Genomic DNA, 19,363 nt, shown 5'->3' on the forward strand with positions numbered 1-19,363 from the left:
TACACATCAGTCATATGACGAGAAGCCCTGTATGCTGTGGAATTTCTTTCTATGAACCGGAGAAGTCTGATGGAGAAATTGGAAGTCAGAGAGAGGAGAATCCTCAGGAAGATCCTAGGCCTGGCAGAAGAAGCTGGGGAATTCAGGAGGTGGCATAACTTGGAGCTCTATGAACATATCGAGAGGCTCTCTGACTGTGCAAGAAAAAGAAGGGTAGCTTTCTGTAGCCATGTTGCAAGATTGCCTCCAAATAGATTGACCAACCATCTGTTCACCTTCTGGCAAAACAAGAAGGTTCGCACCACTTGATTGACAGAAACTTGGAAGGACATTAAAGTACTGGGAATAACTAATATCCAGAACAGACATTCTGTGAGACACATCCTGAAGGAAGTCTGAGGATTTCAGGAAAGGCCCCAAAGAAAAGGTATCCCCTGGTCAGAAGAAAGGGAGTTACACTGACAGGGGATGTGACAGTACTGGGCAAAGATCAAAGCCCAACAATTGAACAAGTGTGGTCCAAAGTAGACCCATTTGAAACAAGAAGAAGAAGAAGAAGAAGAAGAAGAAGAAGAAGAAGAAGAAGATGATAAAGTATATTTCATTTTCAGGAAAGCTTTTTTTTAAATACTGGTCTGGATTTTACATCCTCTCTACTTCTGCTGTCAAGTTGTTTTACTACTCAGATAGCAAAACTTATCTGCAACTTTTAGTGTTTCATTTCCTGAGCAAATCACCTCAATAGCATGTGATTTAACTTGAATCTACTCAAGTATCCTTGCATGTTTGTTTTTTATATTCGCATTATAACCTCATTTCAAGATGCTTTTCATTTTGTTCAAGTGATCTTCCAAGTTCTTTACCGTCTCTAACATAATTACAATGTCATCGGTAAACTTCAAAGTTTTTATTTCTTCTCTCAGAACTTTAATTCTCTTTTGCATACTCACAGTTTTCCATTAATGTTTGTTCAATATAAAGATTGAATAACACTTAGGATAGGCTACATCTCTGTCTCACTCCCTTTTCAGCTACTGCTTTCCTGTCATGCCCTTTGACCTTTATAACTGCAGTCTAGTCTTTATAAAAGTTGTGGACAACCGTTTGCTCCCTATAATCTATCTGTGTTACCTTTAGAATTTCAAAGAGATTATTCCAGTTTAGAATGTTAAAAGATTTATCCCAGTAGATCCAGAAGAAAGCCCCTGTACCATGGGTGAAACATTAGTTTCTACAGTACAGTTTGTGATGTTATGACACAGTGCCATACTCAGTAAACATTTATGTTAACTGATTCTGGACATGGAAGCCTACACAGTTAATGATTTCTCTAAATCTAAATATGCTATAAATGGAAGTTTGTCTTTATTCAGTCATATCTTCTCCAGTTAAGTTATAGTGTCAGTATTGTCTCACAGAATCCAGAATCCAAAATGATTTTTTCTGAGGTCAGTTTCTAGCAGTCTTTCCATTCCTCTGTAAATAATTCCTGTCAGTATTTTGCAATCATTACTTATAGCTGGGTAATATTTAAATCTATCACCATCTACTGTTTTTAGAATTTGGGATTATTACCTTCATCTTTAAGTATTAGGGTATTTTGGCACTTTCATGGCAGAGTACTTTTGTCATGGCTAGCTTTTCTAAAGATTTTAATAATTCTGAAGGAATACCATCCATTCTAGATGCCTGGTTTAGACTAATGTCTTTCAGTGCTCTATCAGACTATACAAATGATATTGTGTAGCACTTTAAACTGCGGATCAGTTTATTATTTGTTGTGAACCCAGCTTGGTTAAAGACAATTTTCCAGAATATATTGTAGACATGGCAGATTCTGTCAAATTCTTGCCACAGTATCACACCTCCCATCTCATTTACCTGTCTTCCTCTTCACTAATTGTTACATATTTTTGTTTCTCTCACACATAAAATAATTTTATTCATTATGGTGAAATTGTATAACTGAATATTTTTTGTTTCAGATTAAAGTAGAGAATCTAACAAAGCAAGTCGAATCTCTGAATTCGCAGCTGCAAAAGACAACGCTCGATTATGAACACCAGCAAATATTATCTGCTAAACTGACAGCTGAAAATCTAGAGAAGACCACTGAAATAAAGGTTAGTTGTATAAAGCAAATTGTAAACAGTAACATGTACTAAGATTCTCGGGTTGTTATATATTCTGTAACTTCGAACATTTTTGGGTTTCCTTTAACAATTGAAGTCTAAATAACTCTAAATAGAACATTTTATGTTGCTGTAGGCTAAGTAAATGCTGCAGGTGGTGAACCCAGCTTGTTGGCCGCGGCACGGCTCCTACCAGTCTTTCCCACAGAATGGAATTATGCTGACGCACCTCAGAATAGTATACTGTCCATTAATCTATGGCTTTTTTCATTGGCTTGAGGCTCCACAGTCTGTGATACCTGTGATGTGCAAATCAAAGAATGCCACATTTTAACATTAAGCAAGCCTCCAGCCGGAGATTTTAGTGTGTTGCAGAATGGTTGGCACAAACATTTTATAGTCCAGTGATTAGCCAGCCACAGTTATTTGTTGTACTATTTTACACCTTTCCATGGAATTTCTGTTTATTGTAAAAAACGTAACTATTACAATGACAAAGAGGACACATTTCATATCAGTAACCGTGTGACACTGTGGCCAGTGCCATCTCCCTGGTATTTCTTTCTCCCGGTGGTGCCCTAATTTATTTTTCCTGGTCGTAACAAATATTGTCACATACTTGGGTAATGCCATTATTGATGTAATATATTTTGTTTGTACACAGAAAACATTTATACACCAGTGGAAATTGAAAAATTACTGCCTCTAAAAATATGACACACAAATGTTATATTTCTGAGGGGCACTGGTAGATAGCTGTAAATGAAATGATTAAAACTGCATGAAGTTGGTACCACATACTCTCAAAACAAGAGAAATGTGCCATTAATAAATTTTGTATCATTGTAAATTAATCTTGTAATCTGATACTATCAGTTTCTCTATTTTTCTTTAGGGGACTGTCTTATAGTTGACCACATTCAGGGACAACTACAGTTCAAGTGGAACTAAGGGCTTCCAGGGGCAACAAAAATTTGATTTTCAATATTTCATGCAGTTATTAAACAAATTTAAAAATAATCTACTCATTAAGAGCTATAATCATCTTGAGGGTGGTCAGAAAAGTTCTTACCCTGATAGTGAAAACAAGAATGTAATTTTTCAAAGAAGTTTTTTTTCTTTAATGTAAGTTCCTCTAATATCAATAAATTTCATCCAGTATTGTTCCAGTGCCACTATCTCCTCTCCATAGTGTTCCTCTGGATGTGCTGCAAAGTAACCATCTACAACCGCAATGCCTTTTAGATTGGATGAAAAGTACCTTACAGTGTGGAATTTCTTCAGATTTGAGAATAGATGAAAGTCCAAGGGAGCCAAATATGGGGAAATAGGGTGCTTGTTCCAGCACTTCATAGTGCACATCCCTCAATTTCCTCATTTCCAAGACACTTTTGTTCACTGCCCTGATGAAAGCTGATTTTTTCTTATTTAAGCCATGCCTGCTTTCATGAATGTTTGCATCCAGTTTCATTAGAAGCTGATGGAAGTATTCTCCAGCGTTTTTTGAGAGACTGAATGAACAAAATTTCTTTCACATCCCAAAACACCGAGGCCATCATCTTTCCCGTCTACAACGCCATCCTTATTTTCTATAGATCTGAAGAAATGGCTTCTATGTGCTGCATAGTCTGCTGTTGGGATTCAGGTGTGTAGTGGTAATCCATGTTTTGTCCACTCTCGCATATCGATGCAGAAAATCAGTTCTGTTTTTCTTAAAATGCACTGTCCACTTTTTGGAAAGTGTCATGTGAATGCATTTGTGATCTGTAATGAGCCCATGCAGCATCCATCTTGCACTTAACTTTCTCATGTTCAGTTCCTGGTGCAAGATGTGACCAACACATTCCTGTGATATCTTTAGAGCATGAGCAATTTCATGCACCCTTACATGCTGGTCTTCCAAAATCATATCATGCACTCTGTCAATGATGACCAGTGTGCTTGCACTTTTTGGATGTCCTCCACACGGATCATCTCGGATGCTTTCACAGCCCTGTTTAAACTCGGCTACTCATTTATTCGCACTGGAAATTGAAGGTGAAGAGCCGTCATTTAGGTCTATGTACCACAAATGAATTTAAGTTGTTGTTAAACATTCTTTTACAGATAATTTAATCACTGCACAATACACTTTTTTTTTCGGTTTTCAGCACCGCGCACAGCACAATTGCTTCAAGCGACTGCTTACAGTCAACTGCTGGCTGGAATGACTTGCAATTTTACATTGCATCTACTAACACTTGTATGAATGTAGGGGGGGAAATATCATGTCAATAGTGCTGCAATCTCTGGGCGAGGCAGAGAAGTTTCCAGACAGCCCTCATATGTTAAAGGTGTCATTCGATAGTCGAGTACGAGGATCACCCGATAAGTAAGTTCGCACTCTCCCATTCATTTTTTCACAGCCAAACAACTGTCAGTTGTTGATATCCATAGATAGTTAACCCGTGTCTCTGGGGAAGATTGTATGAGCATGCAAATGGTTTGAAGTTGGCATGTGCAGTTTGTGAAAGGGCGTGGAGATGTGCACAATAAATAGCGCACAGGGACAGGTGATGATGCCATTATTGCAGTTTATAATATTGTAGAGGAAAATTGTCATATTGCCAATGATAACATCCCGATGTGTCTACCACCCAGTGCTACAACTGGCTGCTCATCCGTCGCAAAGATCCTCACAGACGATCTTCACCGTCACAAAGTCTTTGCGAGATGTTTTCTGTGAGTAATACTGCGAGCAGCAATGGATGGATTCGACCAGAATGTTCCAGGAAATGAATCAGAGAGGGAGATCAGCTCTTCAAGTGGCTTGTCATTGGGGTTGAGACAAGAATTCATCATTTGACTCCTGAGCCAAAACATCAGGGCACGATGTGTAAGAAACCTGGTGATAGTGCCCCAAACAAAGTAAAATGTTGCCCATTCACAGGGAAAGTTATGGTGAACATCTTTTGGAGCTGCCAGAGGGTTTTGGTTTCATTTCTTGCCTTACAACAACACATTGAATGCAGAGAGGTACTGTAATGTCTCGAGGAGTCTGCAACCTGCCACGAAATGGAAATGTCTGGGGCTTTTGTCTTACAAAGTTCTTGTACTTCTCGACAGTCCTCGGCCTCAAACTACTCGTCGACCCAGATGGAGCTCGGAAGATTCGTGTGGCAAGTGTTTTCACATCCTCCGTATTCACCAGATCTTGTCCCGAATGATTTTCACGTGTTCCCCCAACTCAAAGTTCTTCTTGGAGCTAAGTACTTAAACACCGGCAACAGTGAACAGCTGGTTCAAGCACAGGACCCGGCCCGGTACAACACTGGTTTGGAAAAACTTGTATCACATTACCAAAGATGCCTGGCAAGCTTGATGACTATGTAGAAAAGTAACAAGCATTGTACAGTGCCAATACAATTATTTCAACGTGATAAATTGTGTATAACGTTTTTTTGGTAAAATAGGGAAACTTATGTATTGGATACCCCTCCTCATATTACAGTTAAATGGTCTACGTGTCTTGAAGCAGCATAACACGTGGTGCACAAATTACCTACACTACATTCATCCAGTGTTTGAAAATGTGAGCACTTAGCAAATTACAACAAACTTTACACATCATTTTGAATTTTCATGAAAATTTTCCTTGCCTACACTCCCCACAAATTGATGAAAGGAAAAAAAGTTTTCTACTTACTACATTTTCACTATTCATGCAGTACTATTTCAGCATCCAGCATGATGTTTGTTTATTACTTTACTACCAGTTCTGTTTGTAACACTTTTTGCAAACGGTATCCACATATACCACTGAATGTTTCCTCAAAATTATATCACTGTATTATTATTATTATTATTTTGTTTATGGTTTACATTGTCATTTTACTTTCTTAAGTAAATGGTTATTATACATAAAATACACAGTATAAAAACAAACACTCAAAAATTTTAAGACAGGTTATCTAGGTCTCTTAACCAGTCTCACACATATTGGCATCACCAAATGCAGTTCAATAAGTCCACCAGGTAATTTTGTTAATAACCACTCTTTAGTCAGGTGCTGAGTAGTTTGCATGACAGTGGCACACTTACCAGGTCCTGTACTGAATTTATTCAGAGCTGTCAGTGTCATGTGAGGACCAGATCCACTTACACATTTTGTAGGATCAGTAATAAGGCAAAAATTTTCTAGAGGAAACTTTTGCCAAAGCTCCCTCCAATCTTGGCACACGTCTTGTATAAGAGACACATCTTGCATTGGGTAGGGTGATATCCTTGATTTAAGTCTGCTAACAGGCATATTTTGTAGCTGATTATACAGAAGTAAGTGCTGTTGAGTAGCATACTTTTGTAACGCTCTTAAAGTTGCTGCTTTTCATCTAATTGATGTTGGAACACAGCAGATATAGTCACTGCAAGATTATATCATTATAAAATATGCTGTTCTGGAGATGACTTTTATACATGGTAGTTAGATTCTTTAAGAATTTGGAGGTGGGATTTTACTGGAGTTTACTAACTCAGTACACTGTTTGAAAGGACAAATCAGTCTTTCAAGAAGACCTGTACAATTGTGCTTAGTGTTTCCATGCGTGTGTCCAGAATGAATTTTTCATTCTTAAGTGAAATGAGCACTGTTTTTGAAACTTTCTGGCAGATTAAAACTATAGGTCGTTTGTGGGGAAACTCTTTTAATAACTGACTATCCAGGTATGACTCATGACCTGCCCTTCCAGGTTTAGTCCTGCCGGTACCTCTTTCCTATCTTTGAAACTTCACAGAATATCTCCCACATATCTTATGAGACTGGCACTCCAGGACAAATGGATGTCACAGAAAAATGGCTTAGCCACAGACTAGGGAGATATTTCACTCTGCACCAGACTATGTGCCATTTTGTAACTCCCTGACAGGTTAAAACTGTGCGAAGAGTTGGGTCTCAAATCCGGAACCTTACTTGCGATAGAGTTAGTGCGTACGTTGAGCCATTTCGGGTGGTTGCCTTAGGGGCGGTGTGCATATGGGGGACTTGATTGTTTACCTGCCTTGTGAAGTTTGAATGATCATATTCTAATGTATTCCACAAAATAAAGTGGAAAGAAAATTATGCGACTGTTCAAAGTTCAGTGTTTGAGTGGTGGAACATGTCACATAGATGGTGCTGCTAACCTCAACATATGATATAAGATTGTCTTTATTGGCATAAGTGTGCTTTTCTCATCATAAGTTTACAACTCTCAAAGCCATGGCTGTAGCTGGAAAATAGTGGGTTTGGTGCCACATGACAATGTGGTTGTTAATGTTGATACAAGCAAAGTCAGCTTCGCATTAAGGTAATAGTAATTGGACTCAGTTAATTTTATAGACTGAAGGCTTGAATTATGTACATAGTAATTCAGAAGCAATAGCATGCAAATGGTGTGTGATTAAAGTGTCACCAACCAAAATATTTATAATTAGTAGAGCAGCATATTAGTTATTCTTCTGTTAAATAAAACCAAATACAATTTCCAGTATATTATAATTAATTCATTAACAAATGCAGTTCATAACATTCTCATCCAGAGAGTAAAGAGGGAGATAACAAGTGTTAAAGATGAGCATATGAAATAAAACAGAACACAATTTTCAGTATATTGTAATTAATTCATTACTGAATACAGTACATGAACTTTCATCCGGAGACAGATGAGAGAGATAACAAGCATTCAAGACAAGCATTAAGAGGAGAGTTGAAACAGGAGTGAACCGTACAGCACTTTTTAAAACAATTGATTCACAAAATTCACACAGATAGTGTTACATGCACTAAAGATGTGCTCTCAGCAGGATGACTGTGTCTTTGACTTTAAGTTGCTGTATATTGTCACAGAAGAAGCTGAGTAGCACCGTGGTGTAGTGGTTGTGATACTAGACTGTTGCGTGGAGAGTCGTGAGTTCAAAACTCATCTGGACTGTACAATTTTAGTTTCTATATTCGGTTCGAGTACATTCTAGAAGTATCCACAAATGTCAAGAATCATTGTACTGGAATGTTCTATAGCTGTGTATACGGTATGTGTTCTGGCCGGAGGCAGTTCTTTCGGTGCTCATGTATGTGCGGGTGCTGAATAAACCTTTGTTAAGTGAAGTTAGTGTTCGTCATTCATCTAATTACACCTTCTTCTACATGACATTATTCTGGTGGAGACGCTTGGTATTGGAACTTGTGATGGCGCACATTATTGACGACACAGTGGCTCCCATCAGGCCACGACAGAGGCGCCGTTGACGTGGCAAGAAACCCGAGTTCGAGCCATGTTCAACAGATCGCAATCTACCGGCGACAGAAGAAGAAGAGGACATCACGATGACAGCAGCCACCACATGAGATATCCTTCCGGATTCTCTGGTGACGATGGCCAAGATCCAAACAAGAGGCTGAAGGTATATGAGCGTATAGCCAAATTTAACAAATGGGATGACACGGTGTGTTTGGATAATGTATTTTTCTACATGGAGGGCACTGCCAAGCAATGGTATGAGAACAACGAGGAGAAGTTCACAAGCTGGGAAGTATTCCAGGTGGAACTGCGCAAGTATTTTGGCGACACATAATGATAGAAGTGCAAGGCTGAAGATAAAGTGCAGGGCACAGCGTCCAGGAAAAACTACAGCATCCTACATTCAAGATGTGTTGGAGCCATGTAAAATAGTGGATCCTAGAATAAAGGTGGAAGATAAGGTTGCACATCTCATGAAGGGTGTTACTGAGGACATGTATCAAGCACTACTCCTGAAGGAGGTTTTGACAGCAGATGACTTCATAAAATGGTGCCAATATATCAAGACAATGCATCAAAAAAGAATTATATGCAAGAAGTTTGAACAACTTCCAAACATCATATTGATGTCTGTGATGGAAGAAGTAACTGATTTCAGAAGTGTTCTTCATCAGATATTGAGAGAGGAAGTTCAGAAGGCACTTGGATTGCATGGTGAGCAAAAAACCAAGACGCTGCAAGAGATCATAAGGGAGGAAGTGGAACATACATTGAACCCAATCTCTCATCCTTCATTTCCCTTTAAAATGGTGAAAAAGTCGAGACCCGGGTGGAGATACGTTCCTACAATGCCACATGAGGAACCTGTTTGGGCACCAAGGAAGAGTGACGTCTGGAGGACCCAGGATAACCAACTAGTATGTTTCCACTGCGGACGACCGGGACATGTGGTGCACTATTGTCGAGAAAGGCGGCGGATATTTGATGATGCCCGCACCAGAAGATAGCAGGCCGATCTTGGCCGACGCCAACCCCGGGACAACTAAGGTGAACAAGAAGATACGGGTGCAGGACGACGTAGGTCACCATCGCAGCAAGCTAGCCGCTGGAGAGGACGCTCCCCAACATGCTGATCGAGGTCTCCATTGCTGTTTAGAAGCCCCAGCTGATCATCTAACTGCTGCAACCTGGAAAAATAAAGGGTGCGACCTTTCTTGGAGGTGAGGCCACCAAAGAGAAAAATCCTCTGCTGTTGATCACTACAAGAATGATAGAAAACTACGACGATATCTTCATGGATGGCTGACCAGCCCAAGCTCTTGTGGACTCTGGAGCATCACATTCAGTCATTTTGGAGAAGTACCGTTGTCAGTTGCAGAAAACCGTATTTGTCGACAACAAAACATCTCTCCTGAATGTGGCTAACGGGGAATATGTAAAACCTACAGGAAGATGTACTATTCATGTGGATGTAAGTGGCCATACACAGCCCTTAGAATTCGTTGTCTTACAAGAGTATAGTCATGACATCATTCTCAGATGAGAATTTTTCAAAGTTTCTCAAGCAATTATAGATTGTGGTTGCTCGAAGATTATGCTAGACGAGTTGACATACTGTGGACAGGAAGATGCACATCCCAGTGTGTGGAGAGTATGTGTGCTGGATGAAGTGATCATTCCTGCAGTCAGCACTAGAAAGGTAAGTGTCATGTGTCATGCCATGCATCAACCCATAGATCTTGTGGTGGAATGTAAGAGAAGCATACCACTGGAGAATAACTTGGTCATTCCAGCCTCTGTCATCTCGTTTAAGAATGAGTTCAGGGAATTGTGGATAGTTAACAGTTGCCGAGAAACACAGATCCTTCCAAGACGCATGTACATAGCAAACGCTGAGCCACTAATTGCAGAACAGCTGAGTGTCATAGAAACCTCCCATGCTGAGTCTGTGGGCGAAATTAGTATTACCACTATGAGACAAGATCTTCTAGCTTGGCTATCACCGGATCTCACTAAGGAACAACAGAAGAAGTTTCTTGCCATTCTTCAAGAGTTCTCTGAATGCTTCAATCCACAGGGGAAGAGCAAATTAGACAAATCGACGGTGAGGCACTGGATTAGCACTGGAGACCATCAACCAATAAGCCAGAGAGCATACCGTGTGTCAGCAATGGAATGTCGAATAATTCACGATGGGGTAGAGAAAATGATGAAGAATGGCATCATTCAGCCTTCGCTGAGCCCACGGTCATCACCAGTGGTCCTCGCCAGGAGAAAGGATGGCAGTTGGCGCTTTTGTGTTGATTACAGGAAGCTTAATAAGATAACTAAAAAGGACATTTACCCCTTTCCACGAATTGACGATACACTAGATTGTCTGAAGGGGGAGAAGTTTTACTCAACCATGGACATGTACTCAGGATATTGGCAAATCTAAGTAGATGAGGCTGATCATGAGAAAACTGCATTCATCACCTCTGAGGGCCTGTATGAGTTTAAGGGAATGCCATTTGGTTTGTGTAATGCACCAGCAACTTTTGAACGAATGATGGATAATCTTCTACGTCACCTGAAGTGGATGATGTGTCTTTGTTATTTAGATGACATTATAGTGTTCTCAGAGACATTTGATGAACATATAAAAAGACTAAGGGCCATTTTTAAGTGTCTCCAACAAGGTGGACTGAAACTTAATCCAAGAAAGTCTGTCTTTGGAGCAAAAGAAATCAGAAAACACCTTGTGTCAAATGAAGGCGTGCAGCCAGACCCAGAAAAGGTGAGATCTATAACGGAATTTCCTATTCCTAAAAGTATTAGAGATGTGAGAAGCTTCCTCAGATTGTGTTCTTATTACTGTCGTTTTACCAAAGACTTTTGTATCAAAGCCAAGCCACCCCAAGAGTTGTTAAAAGCCGATGCTAAATTATCTGGGGTGGTGCTCAACAAGATTCTTTCAATGTACTGTGAAAAGCTCTGACAACTGACCCTGTACTTGGTCTGTATGATGAGAGAGCACCTACAGAACTACACACAGATGCCAGTGGCTATGGGATCGGTCTTGTTCTGGTGCAAATTTCAGATGGAAAAGAGAAGGTTATAGCCTATGCTTCTAGGACACTTACAAAAGCCAAGAGAAACTAGTCAACTACAGAAAGAGAATGTCTTGCTGTGATCTGGGCCATGTGCAGATTTCGACAGTATCTCTATGGAAGGCCAATCAAATTGTTACAGACCATCATTCACTTTGTTGGTTGACAGGTCTTAAGGATCCAACAGGATGACTCGCCAGGTGGGCTTTACGTCTTCAAGAGTATGACATTATCATAGTGTACAAAGGTGGAAGAAAACACGAAGATGCTGACTGTCTCTCAAGAAACACTGTGCAAGACCATAAAGAATTTAATGAAGATAGTAACTGTCTCACTGCACTCCAGGATCTCTCTGCTGAGCGGAAGAAGGACTCCAAGATATCTCAAATTATGCTTGCTTTATATCGGTGAGAGGATGTGAAAGGACAATTTAAGGTAGTTAATGGATTGCTTTGCAAGAAAAACTTTGATCCATTTGGAAAGAGGTGGCTACCAGTGATTCCTAAACACATGCGCTTAGATGTTCTACAGAAATTCCATGACACACCTGAGGCTGGACATTTAGGATTTATTAAGACATACGATAGAATCCGCAAGAGATGTTTCTGGACAGGTTTATTTAGGAGTGTCCGTCACTATGTGTTGCACTGTCCAGAGTGCCAGAGGAGAAAGGCAGTTCCTCAGAAACCACCTGGCTGACTCATACCAATTACACCATCTGAAACATCTTTCCATCATGTTGGGATTGAAATCTTCGGCCGATTTCCAATGTCTGCTAGTGGCAATAGATGGATTATTGTTTGCACTGATTATCTGACATTCTGTGCCATTACAAAAGCTGTGAAAACTGCCGAAGCATCCGAGGTAGCCAAATTCATCGTGGAAGATATTGGATTAAAACACGGTGCCCCAAGGTCATTAGTTACAGACAGAGAGAAAGTTTTTCAATCGAATCTTGTGACAGAGATAAACCATTGGTGCAACATTACTCATCACATGACGACTGCCTGCCATCCACAAATTAATGGGCTTACTGAACACCTTAATAAGACCTTGGCCAACATGCTATCAGTGTTCATCAGTGTTGAGCAGAGCAATTGGGATGAGGTGCTACCTTTTGTGACGTTTGCTTACAACACCGCCAAACAAGACACCACAGGATTTACGCCATTTTTCCTGGTGCATGGGCATCAGGCGACTACAACGATGGACACTGTGTTTCCGTTACATCCTGTTGATGTGGACGATGACTACATCGACCAGGTGTTAATCAGAGCTGAGGAAGCTCGGCAGTTAGCTCGACTCTGCACATTGCAGGCTCAAGAAAACGATCACCAAGTGTATGACGCCAGTGGCAAAAACAGTCAATACTGTCGCTGTACGATAGCGATGGAAATATTACCGATGATGGCGCAACTAAAGTGCAGTTACTAAATACAGTTTTCCATAATTCCTTCACGAAAGAAGACAAAGTAAATATTCCAGCATTTGAAACCAGAACAGCTGCTAGCATGAGTGACGTAAAAGTAAATATCTTAGGTGTTGCAAAACAACGCAAATCACTTAAGAAAGGCAAGTCTTCCGGTCCAGATGGTATACCAATCAGGTTCCTCTCAGATTAATGCAGACACAATAGTGCCTTTCTTAGCAATCATATACAACCGCTCGCTTGATGAAAGGTCTGCTAAAGACTGGAAAGTAGCACAGGTCACACCAATATTCAAGAAAGGAAATAGGAGTTAACCCATTGAATTTTAGACCCGTATCACTGACCTCAATTTGCAGTAGGATTTTGGAGCATATACTGTACTCGAACATTATGAATCACCTTGAAGAAAATGACTTATTGATACATAACCAACATGGATTCAGAAAATATTGTTCTTGTGCAACACAGCTAGCTCTTTATTCCCATGAAGTAATGAGTGCTGTCGACAAGGGATCTCATATCAATTCCGTATTCCTAGATTTCCAGAAGGCTTTTGATACCTGACACACACAGTGGTTATGGTTACTACAAGCCACACCACAAGTTGGGAAACAGGGCCAAATTTCTAGTAGTTTACTGTCGAGTTGAGATTTTCACAAATGTTTTATTCGTATCTTACAGAAACTAGCAGTACAGCAATAAACAGCCTTTTAAACACGCCGCTAATTGCAATCAAGTAATTTATAGCAATACAACAATTTAAAAAAAAAGTTTTTTAAAGAAAAACACAGAAGCTAGCAGTTCGGCAATAAACAACCTTTTAAAACACATCGCTAATGGCAATCAAGTAATTTATAACAACACAACAGTTAAAATTTTTTTTAAAAAACACAGAAGCTAGCAGTACAGCAATAAACTACCCTTAAAACACACTGCTAACGCCAATCAAAGTAATTTATAGCATCACAACAATTTTAAAAAATTTAAAGAAAATTAGTAAGCAGGCTACTAAAGTAAATACGGAACTTTGTTAATAAGGTACGGTGAGGTAGTGAAGCTATCAACACCACCATTAAAAAAATTAAACAGGTCTCAGCAAACACACAATTAATGGCAATAATAGGAATTTACAAACTTGGAGGAATTTAAAAATTTTTTAAACATAAGTGTCCTGGAATATCATTAGAACATAACAGATATGACGGACCCGTGTAACACGGCCACAAATCACCCACTCAGGGATGCTCAGGCTAGACAGAATACTGACCAATTTAAATACTCCCGTAAACACAGTTTCCACTCTCAGGCTGGTCACTGCACCGACTTTTAGCCAGCAAAATCTTGTTATAAGATGGCTTAACTTGCTGACAGGTAACCTTGTGCAAGAAAACATTACACCACTCAGTCCTGAATGAGTGACCACATGATCAACCAACAAGAAGCATGAATTTACTCATAACCCGTGACAGAATAGCGAAACAATTAAACTGCCAAAACTACACCTCCCATCGGACAGTAACAAGAGGAGGAGGAAAGATCACTGTCTTCATTTACACCGGTGCCAGGGACAGGAAACCCAGTCGCCGGAGGCCAAAAGGCAGAAGAGACGCTGGTTACACAAAATTATTACTTAATGATTAAACCTTCCACGAACTTAACTTGCAATTATGCTCAAACAGGCAGTACACAACCTCCGATGGCAAGGATCCACACATCCGACTGCGCATGCGTCGCCAGTGTACCTAACATGCCATGGTCACGTGACAACACGCTCTGTCACTGGAGTTCACATCTTCTCAGATGAACTCGATACTGCTTTCCCGCTTGATTGTCCCGAACGAAGAGATTCACTGGACCCAATCGTCTCTCAATGGTACACGGCCCAATAAAACGAGGAGTCAATTTTCCCAGCCTGTTGACTCGTGCATCTGCCCCCCCCCCCCAACCCCCCCCCCCTCCCCCCCCCCCCCCCCCCCCCCGCAGTAATTACGAATATAAACTTGATCACCAAGCTTGCCCTGAAACTGATGCCAACCCCTGTTATAACGAATGGCTTGTCTGTTACGAGCTCCGAGAATATTACATCTGGGCCTACCCCAGCTCTCCTTAATAAGCTGGGGAGTAATAACTGCCGGAATTAGGTCTTGAATCTTCCACAAATTAGTAAGGGGAGAATTAACAAGAAAAGTAAACATCAGAGGAGCAGGGGTTGCCTTGATGGATTCATGTTAAAGGTGAAACTAATCCACCAGAGATTTGAATCCCACTTCCTAGGAGAATCGTGATGGTAAATAATAAGAGCGGATTTCAAATTGTGGTTCACCCTTTCCGCAAAAGATCCCTGAGGGTAATATAGAGTTGTGGTAATATGCTGTATCCCGTTCTTGAAGGTAAACGTTCTAAACTGAGCCAAACGAAAAGCAGGAACATTATCGCTAACCAATTGTTTAGGCAGTCCCAATACATTGAAGATGTTGAGTAAATGAGCAATGGTAGTGACAGCATTTACACTTTGACTGGCTATAAGCCAAGTAAACCTAGAATATATTGATTACCCTGGTTAGTCTGGGGTAACGGATCCACATAATCGATGTACAATTTGTCCATAGGATAAGCCTCACGCTCCGAACTGAACAACCCTTGCCCAAATGCATTATTAGGCTTAGCAATACAGCGTTCCCAACACTGTGCTACCATCTGTCTTATATCTCGCTCCATACAAGGCCAAGTGAGAAATTCCTTCACTTTCTTTAATGTCTTATAGGTGCCTAAATGTCCCCGAGAACAGGCCAACACCATACAACTAAAATCCTCTTCCCCACTCACCTGATTGTGATCAACGCTTGGTGAACTATCAAACATCTGACTTAGCATGTCAGCCACGACATTGTCAGTTCCCCTGATATGTTTAACAGTAAATCCCTGTTTTACGTGGGCGAGCCAAAACCCAACACAGTGCCTGATTATCAGTTTCAAGATCAAAGGGTTGATGCTCCAAATATAATCGATACTTTTCTAAGGCAAAGAGGACCGCCAACACCTCGCACTCATACACTGAATACTTGAGTTCAGCATTTGTTAACCAGCGCGACGCATATGCTAGCGGCTACCTTGCCCGTCCCCTTCTTGGAGAAGAACTGCAGAAACCCCGGAGTTAGAAGTGTCAGTTTGCACAATAAACCTCTTACTAAAATCAGCAACGCACAATACCGGAGGATTGGCAATCGCTTCTTTGATCTGGCCGAAGGCTGCCTGCTGTGCGGTTCCCCATTCAAACTTAACTCCCTTCCGATGAAGTTCATTAAGGGGTGGCGTAAATTGAGCGAAGTGGGGGACAAAGCGCGCCTAAAATAATTAGCCATGCCAATAAATTTGGCTATTCCCCTTTTATCTCTAGGGGGTGATAGTGTTCTTAAGGCCTTTGTACGGTCCTGGTCAATACGTATACTTTGGCCCGATACCAGGTGTCCCAAAAACGAGACCTGCGGACGAGCAAAGTGACCTTTTCGGGTTTGACTGTCAAACCGGCACACTGCAGCCTAATGAATACCTGCCAGATATGCTCAAGATGTTCTTCAAATGACTTACTATAGATGACCAAGTCATCTAAATAGTTATACACACAAACCAAATCACCTAAGACATTTTCCAACAATCGCATCAATACAGCTGCCCCAGTAGCAAGACCAAAGGTAACCCTATTAAATTCAAACAGATTCCCATCTGTGCAAAAGGTGGTAACATGCTTACAGTCCTCCATTAGAGGAATTTGGTAATACCCCTGATTAAGATCAAGGAACGTGAACCAATTTGCACCCGCAGACCAAGTGAATGAATTATCAAGGTCGGGAAGAGGAACCGACTCCAAAACCACCTTGTTATTCAGGTGACGATAATCAACAACAACTCTGAAGTCCTGCCCTTGATCCTTGGGCACAAGGAACAGCGGAGACGCGTAGGATGAAGTCGAGGGTCTAATGACTCCCTCTTCGAGCATTTTAGATATTTTAGACCTCAAAACCTTGACTTTAGGTGGTGACAAACGATAAGGAGACTGACTAACAGGAATCGGGTCACTAAGGCGAATCTTATACTGAAGAACTTTGGTAACTCCTAGTCGACCACAGAGAAGCTGGGGAAAATCAAGACGAGAAGCCCACTCCACCGAGAGATGCCCCAGATCAGACTTGCCTGCTTCGACCGCCAAGGCCTTAGGACCCGCACATTGCACCCGCTGCTTACATTCACAAAAACCAAACTTCAGTTCAGGTTTAAACTTAAAGAAAAAGGTATGCCCCGCACAATCCAAAACCAAATGAGTTTTATTAATAAAGTCACACCCAAGAATAAAGTTAGCCAACAATCCTTTCACCAAGGCAAAATATATGGGCCAAGAAAATTCTCCCATGGACAAACCCCCAGGAACCCATCCTTGCAGAGGTAACAGCTGCCCATCAGCCAAATGACATCTCTGAACCATGGATGGAATCGATCTAAGGCGAGTAATATGCGCAAACTCCAAGTACCAATGCAAATCCAAGTAGGAAATAGAACTTCCGGAATCCAACATCTCACAGTGAGGTTCACCTCCCACACTACAGCAAATATATGGCAACGAGGAGATTGGGGCAGCAATCACTTGGGCACACGTGGCTCGATAACTCCGAGTTCCTCTTTTACCAACAACCTGGCATTCGAGGAGCACTACATTCCCTAACAAAATGCCCTATGCTTCCACATCTGAAACATCGTCGATCCTCCTGCTTATTCACATCGCTGCAAATTCCCCGTGTCTTCTTAACCTGTAGATCAGTTTGTAATAAATGCTTCCTACCCTCATCGGGCAGCCGGTTCTCAAGAGACAATGCTCAGATACTACCCACTGCCTCATCCAACTCCTGCCAATTGACAGGATGCTGCCTGAAGACGAAATCAGATTTATCCACCGCTCGCATGCCTCTTAAAACTATCGAAACCAGTTCTTCCTCTGAAAGCCCTACTAACAACGCCAATGACGCTAACCTGACTCTATCAATATACCGTCACAACCCCTCGTCCTTCCGTTGCTTACGCCAAATATAACTACACTCCAGCTGTTGCCGGAGTCCTCTGGTTAATTTTTTATCAATGACCCGCTGCCTTAGCTGAGTTAAAGACAAACCTCCTTCCATTGCTTGCAAGATAAATTGCCTTAACTCATCTCCCGCTAATGGATACAAGAGCTCCAAGATCAGCTGATGAGAAACTCTCAATGCTTGTGCATGCTGTTCGAGCCGAACCAACAACCACAATAAATCTTCTATTTGTTCAGGATGATCTATACGTAACTCCCTGATATCCTTAAACAAATACATGATCAGATTAGGTAACTTGGAATATGCCGCCTGTCCGGCACTCACAGAGTCACACCCACCCTCACAACTAGTCCCATCACAGAACTCTAATTCCTCTCTTCACTCAGGGAGTCCCTTTCTTAGTTCCAAACAAGCACGCAAGATCAAGTTGCAATGCACTTATTCTCTCCTGCAACCCCACCCACGACTGCTTATCTGAGCCACTTAATTCAACTGACCCTAAATCACGTAACCGATTACCAAGTTGAGCTAACTGCTCCCACACCCTATCTAATTGTCTACCAATAGGGTGAGCATCCTCTAAGGATATAGTATCTCTGAGATGATCAACTGCCTCACCCAAGAATTTTGCTGCTGCCTTACACTCACCACTGACTTCCGGCGTGATGATCACTAGAGACGAAAGTGCAGACTGTAAACGCGCTACCAGCTCCAACACACTTCCTTCCGTGGGCTGCTGGTGGATGGCCAATTCATACAACAAATGTTCCCTCTTCAACAAGTTTATTCGAGGGCACTTTTGCTGTTCCATAATTACTAGGATGCTGAAACAGAACAAACTAATCAGCTTTTGCACCACACAAAGATATCAGACAATGAAACAATTTCTCGAACTCAACAGTAAGCAACTGACCAAGAGACCGTAACCACGCTCTGCTACCAGAGCTGACACACACAGTGGTTACAGTTACTGCAAGGCACACCGCAAGTTGGGAAACGGAAATTTCTAGTAGTTTACTGTCGAGTTGAGATTTTCACAAATGTTTTATTTGTATCTTACAGAAACTAGCAGTACGGCAATAAGCAGCCTTTTAAACATGCCGCTAATGGCAATCAAGTAATTTATAGCAATACAACAACTTAAAAAAAATTAAAGAAAATTAGTAAACAGGCTACTAAAGTAAATACAGAACTTTGTTAATAAGGTACGGTGAGGTAGTGAAGCTACCAACACCGCCATTAAAAAAATTAAACAGGTCACAGCAAACACACGATTAGTGGCAATAAAAGGAATTTACAAACTTGGAGGAATTTAAAAAAGAATAGCGAAACAATTAAACTGCCAAAACTACACCTCCCATCGGACAGTAATGAGAGGAGGAGGAAA

General features: G+C 41.1%; 1 protein-coding gene across 1 annotated transcript in view; it reads left to right on the forward strand.

The window, feature by feature from the left end:
• LOC124716668 (cilia- and flagella-associated protein 58-like) overlaps positions 1 to 19,363 on the forward strand; it is a 300,831-nt gene that overhangs the window by 123,793 nt on the left and 157,675 nt on the right. The window contains exon 9 of the mRNA XM_047243206.1: positions 1,986 to 2,123. Within this exon, the coding sequence (XP_047099162.1) occupies positions 1,986 to 2,123 (138 nt within the window). The remainder of the gene's footprint in view (positions 1 to 1,985; positions 2,124 to 19,363) is intronic.

Source organism: Schistocerca piceifrons, chromosome 9 (assembly GCF_021461385.2).
Source record: "Schistocerca piceifrons isolate TAMUIC-IGC-003096 chromosome 9, iqSchPice1.1, whole genome shotgun sequence".
In the NCBI taxonomy this organism is placed as follows: Eukaryota; Metazoa; Arthropoda; class Insecta; order Orthoptera; family Acrididae; genus Schistocerca; species Schistocerca piceifrons.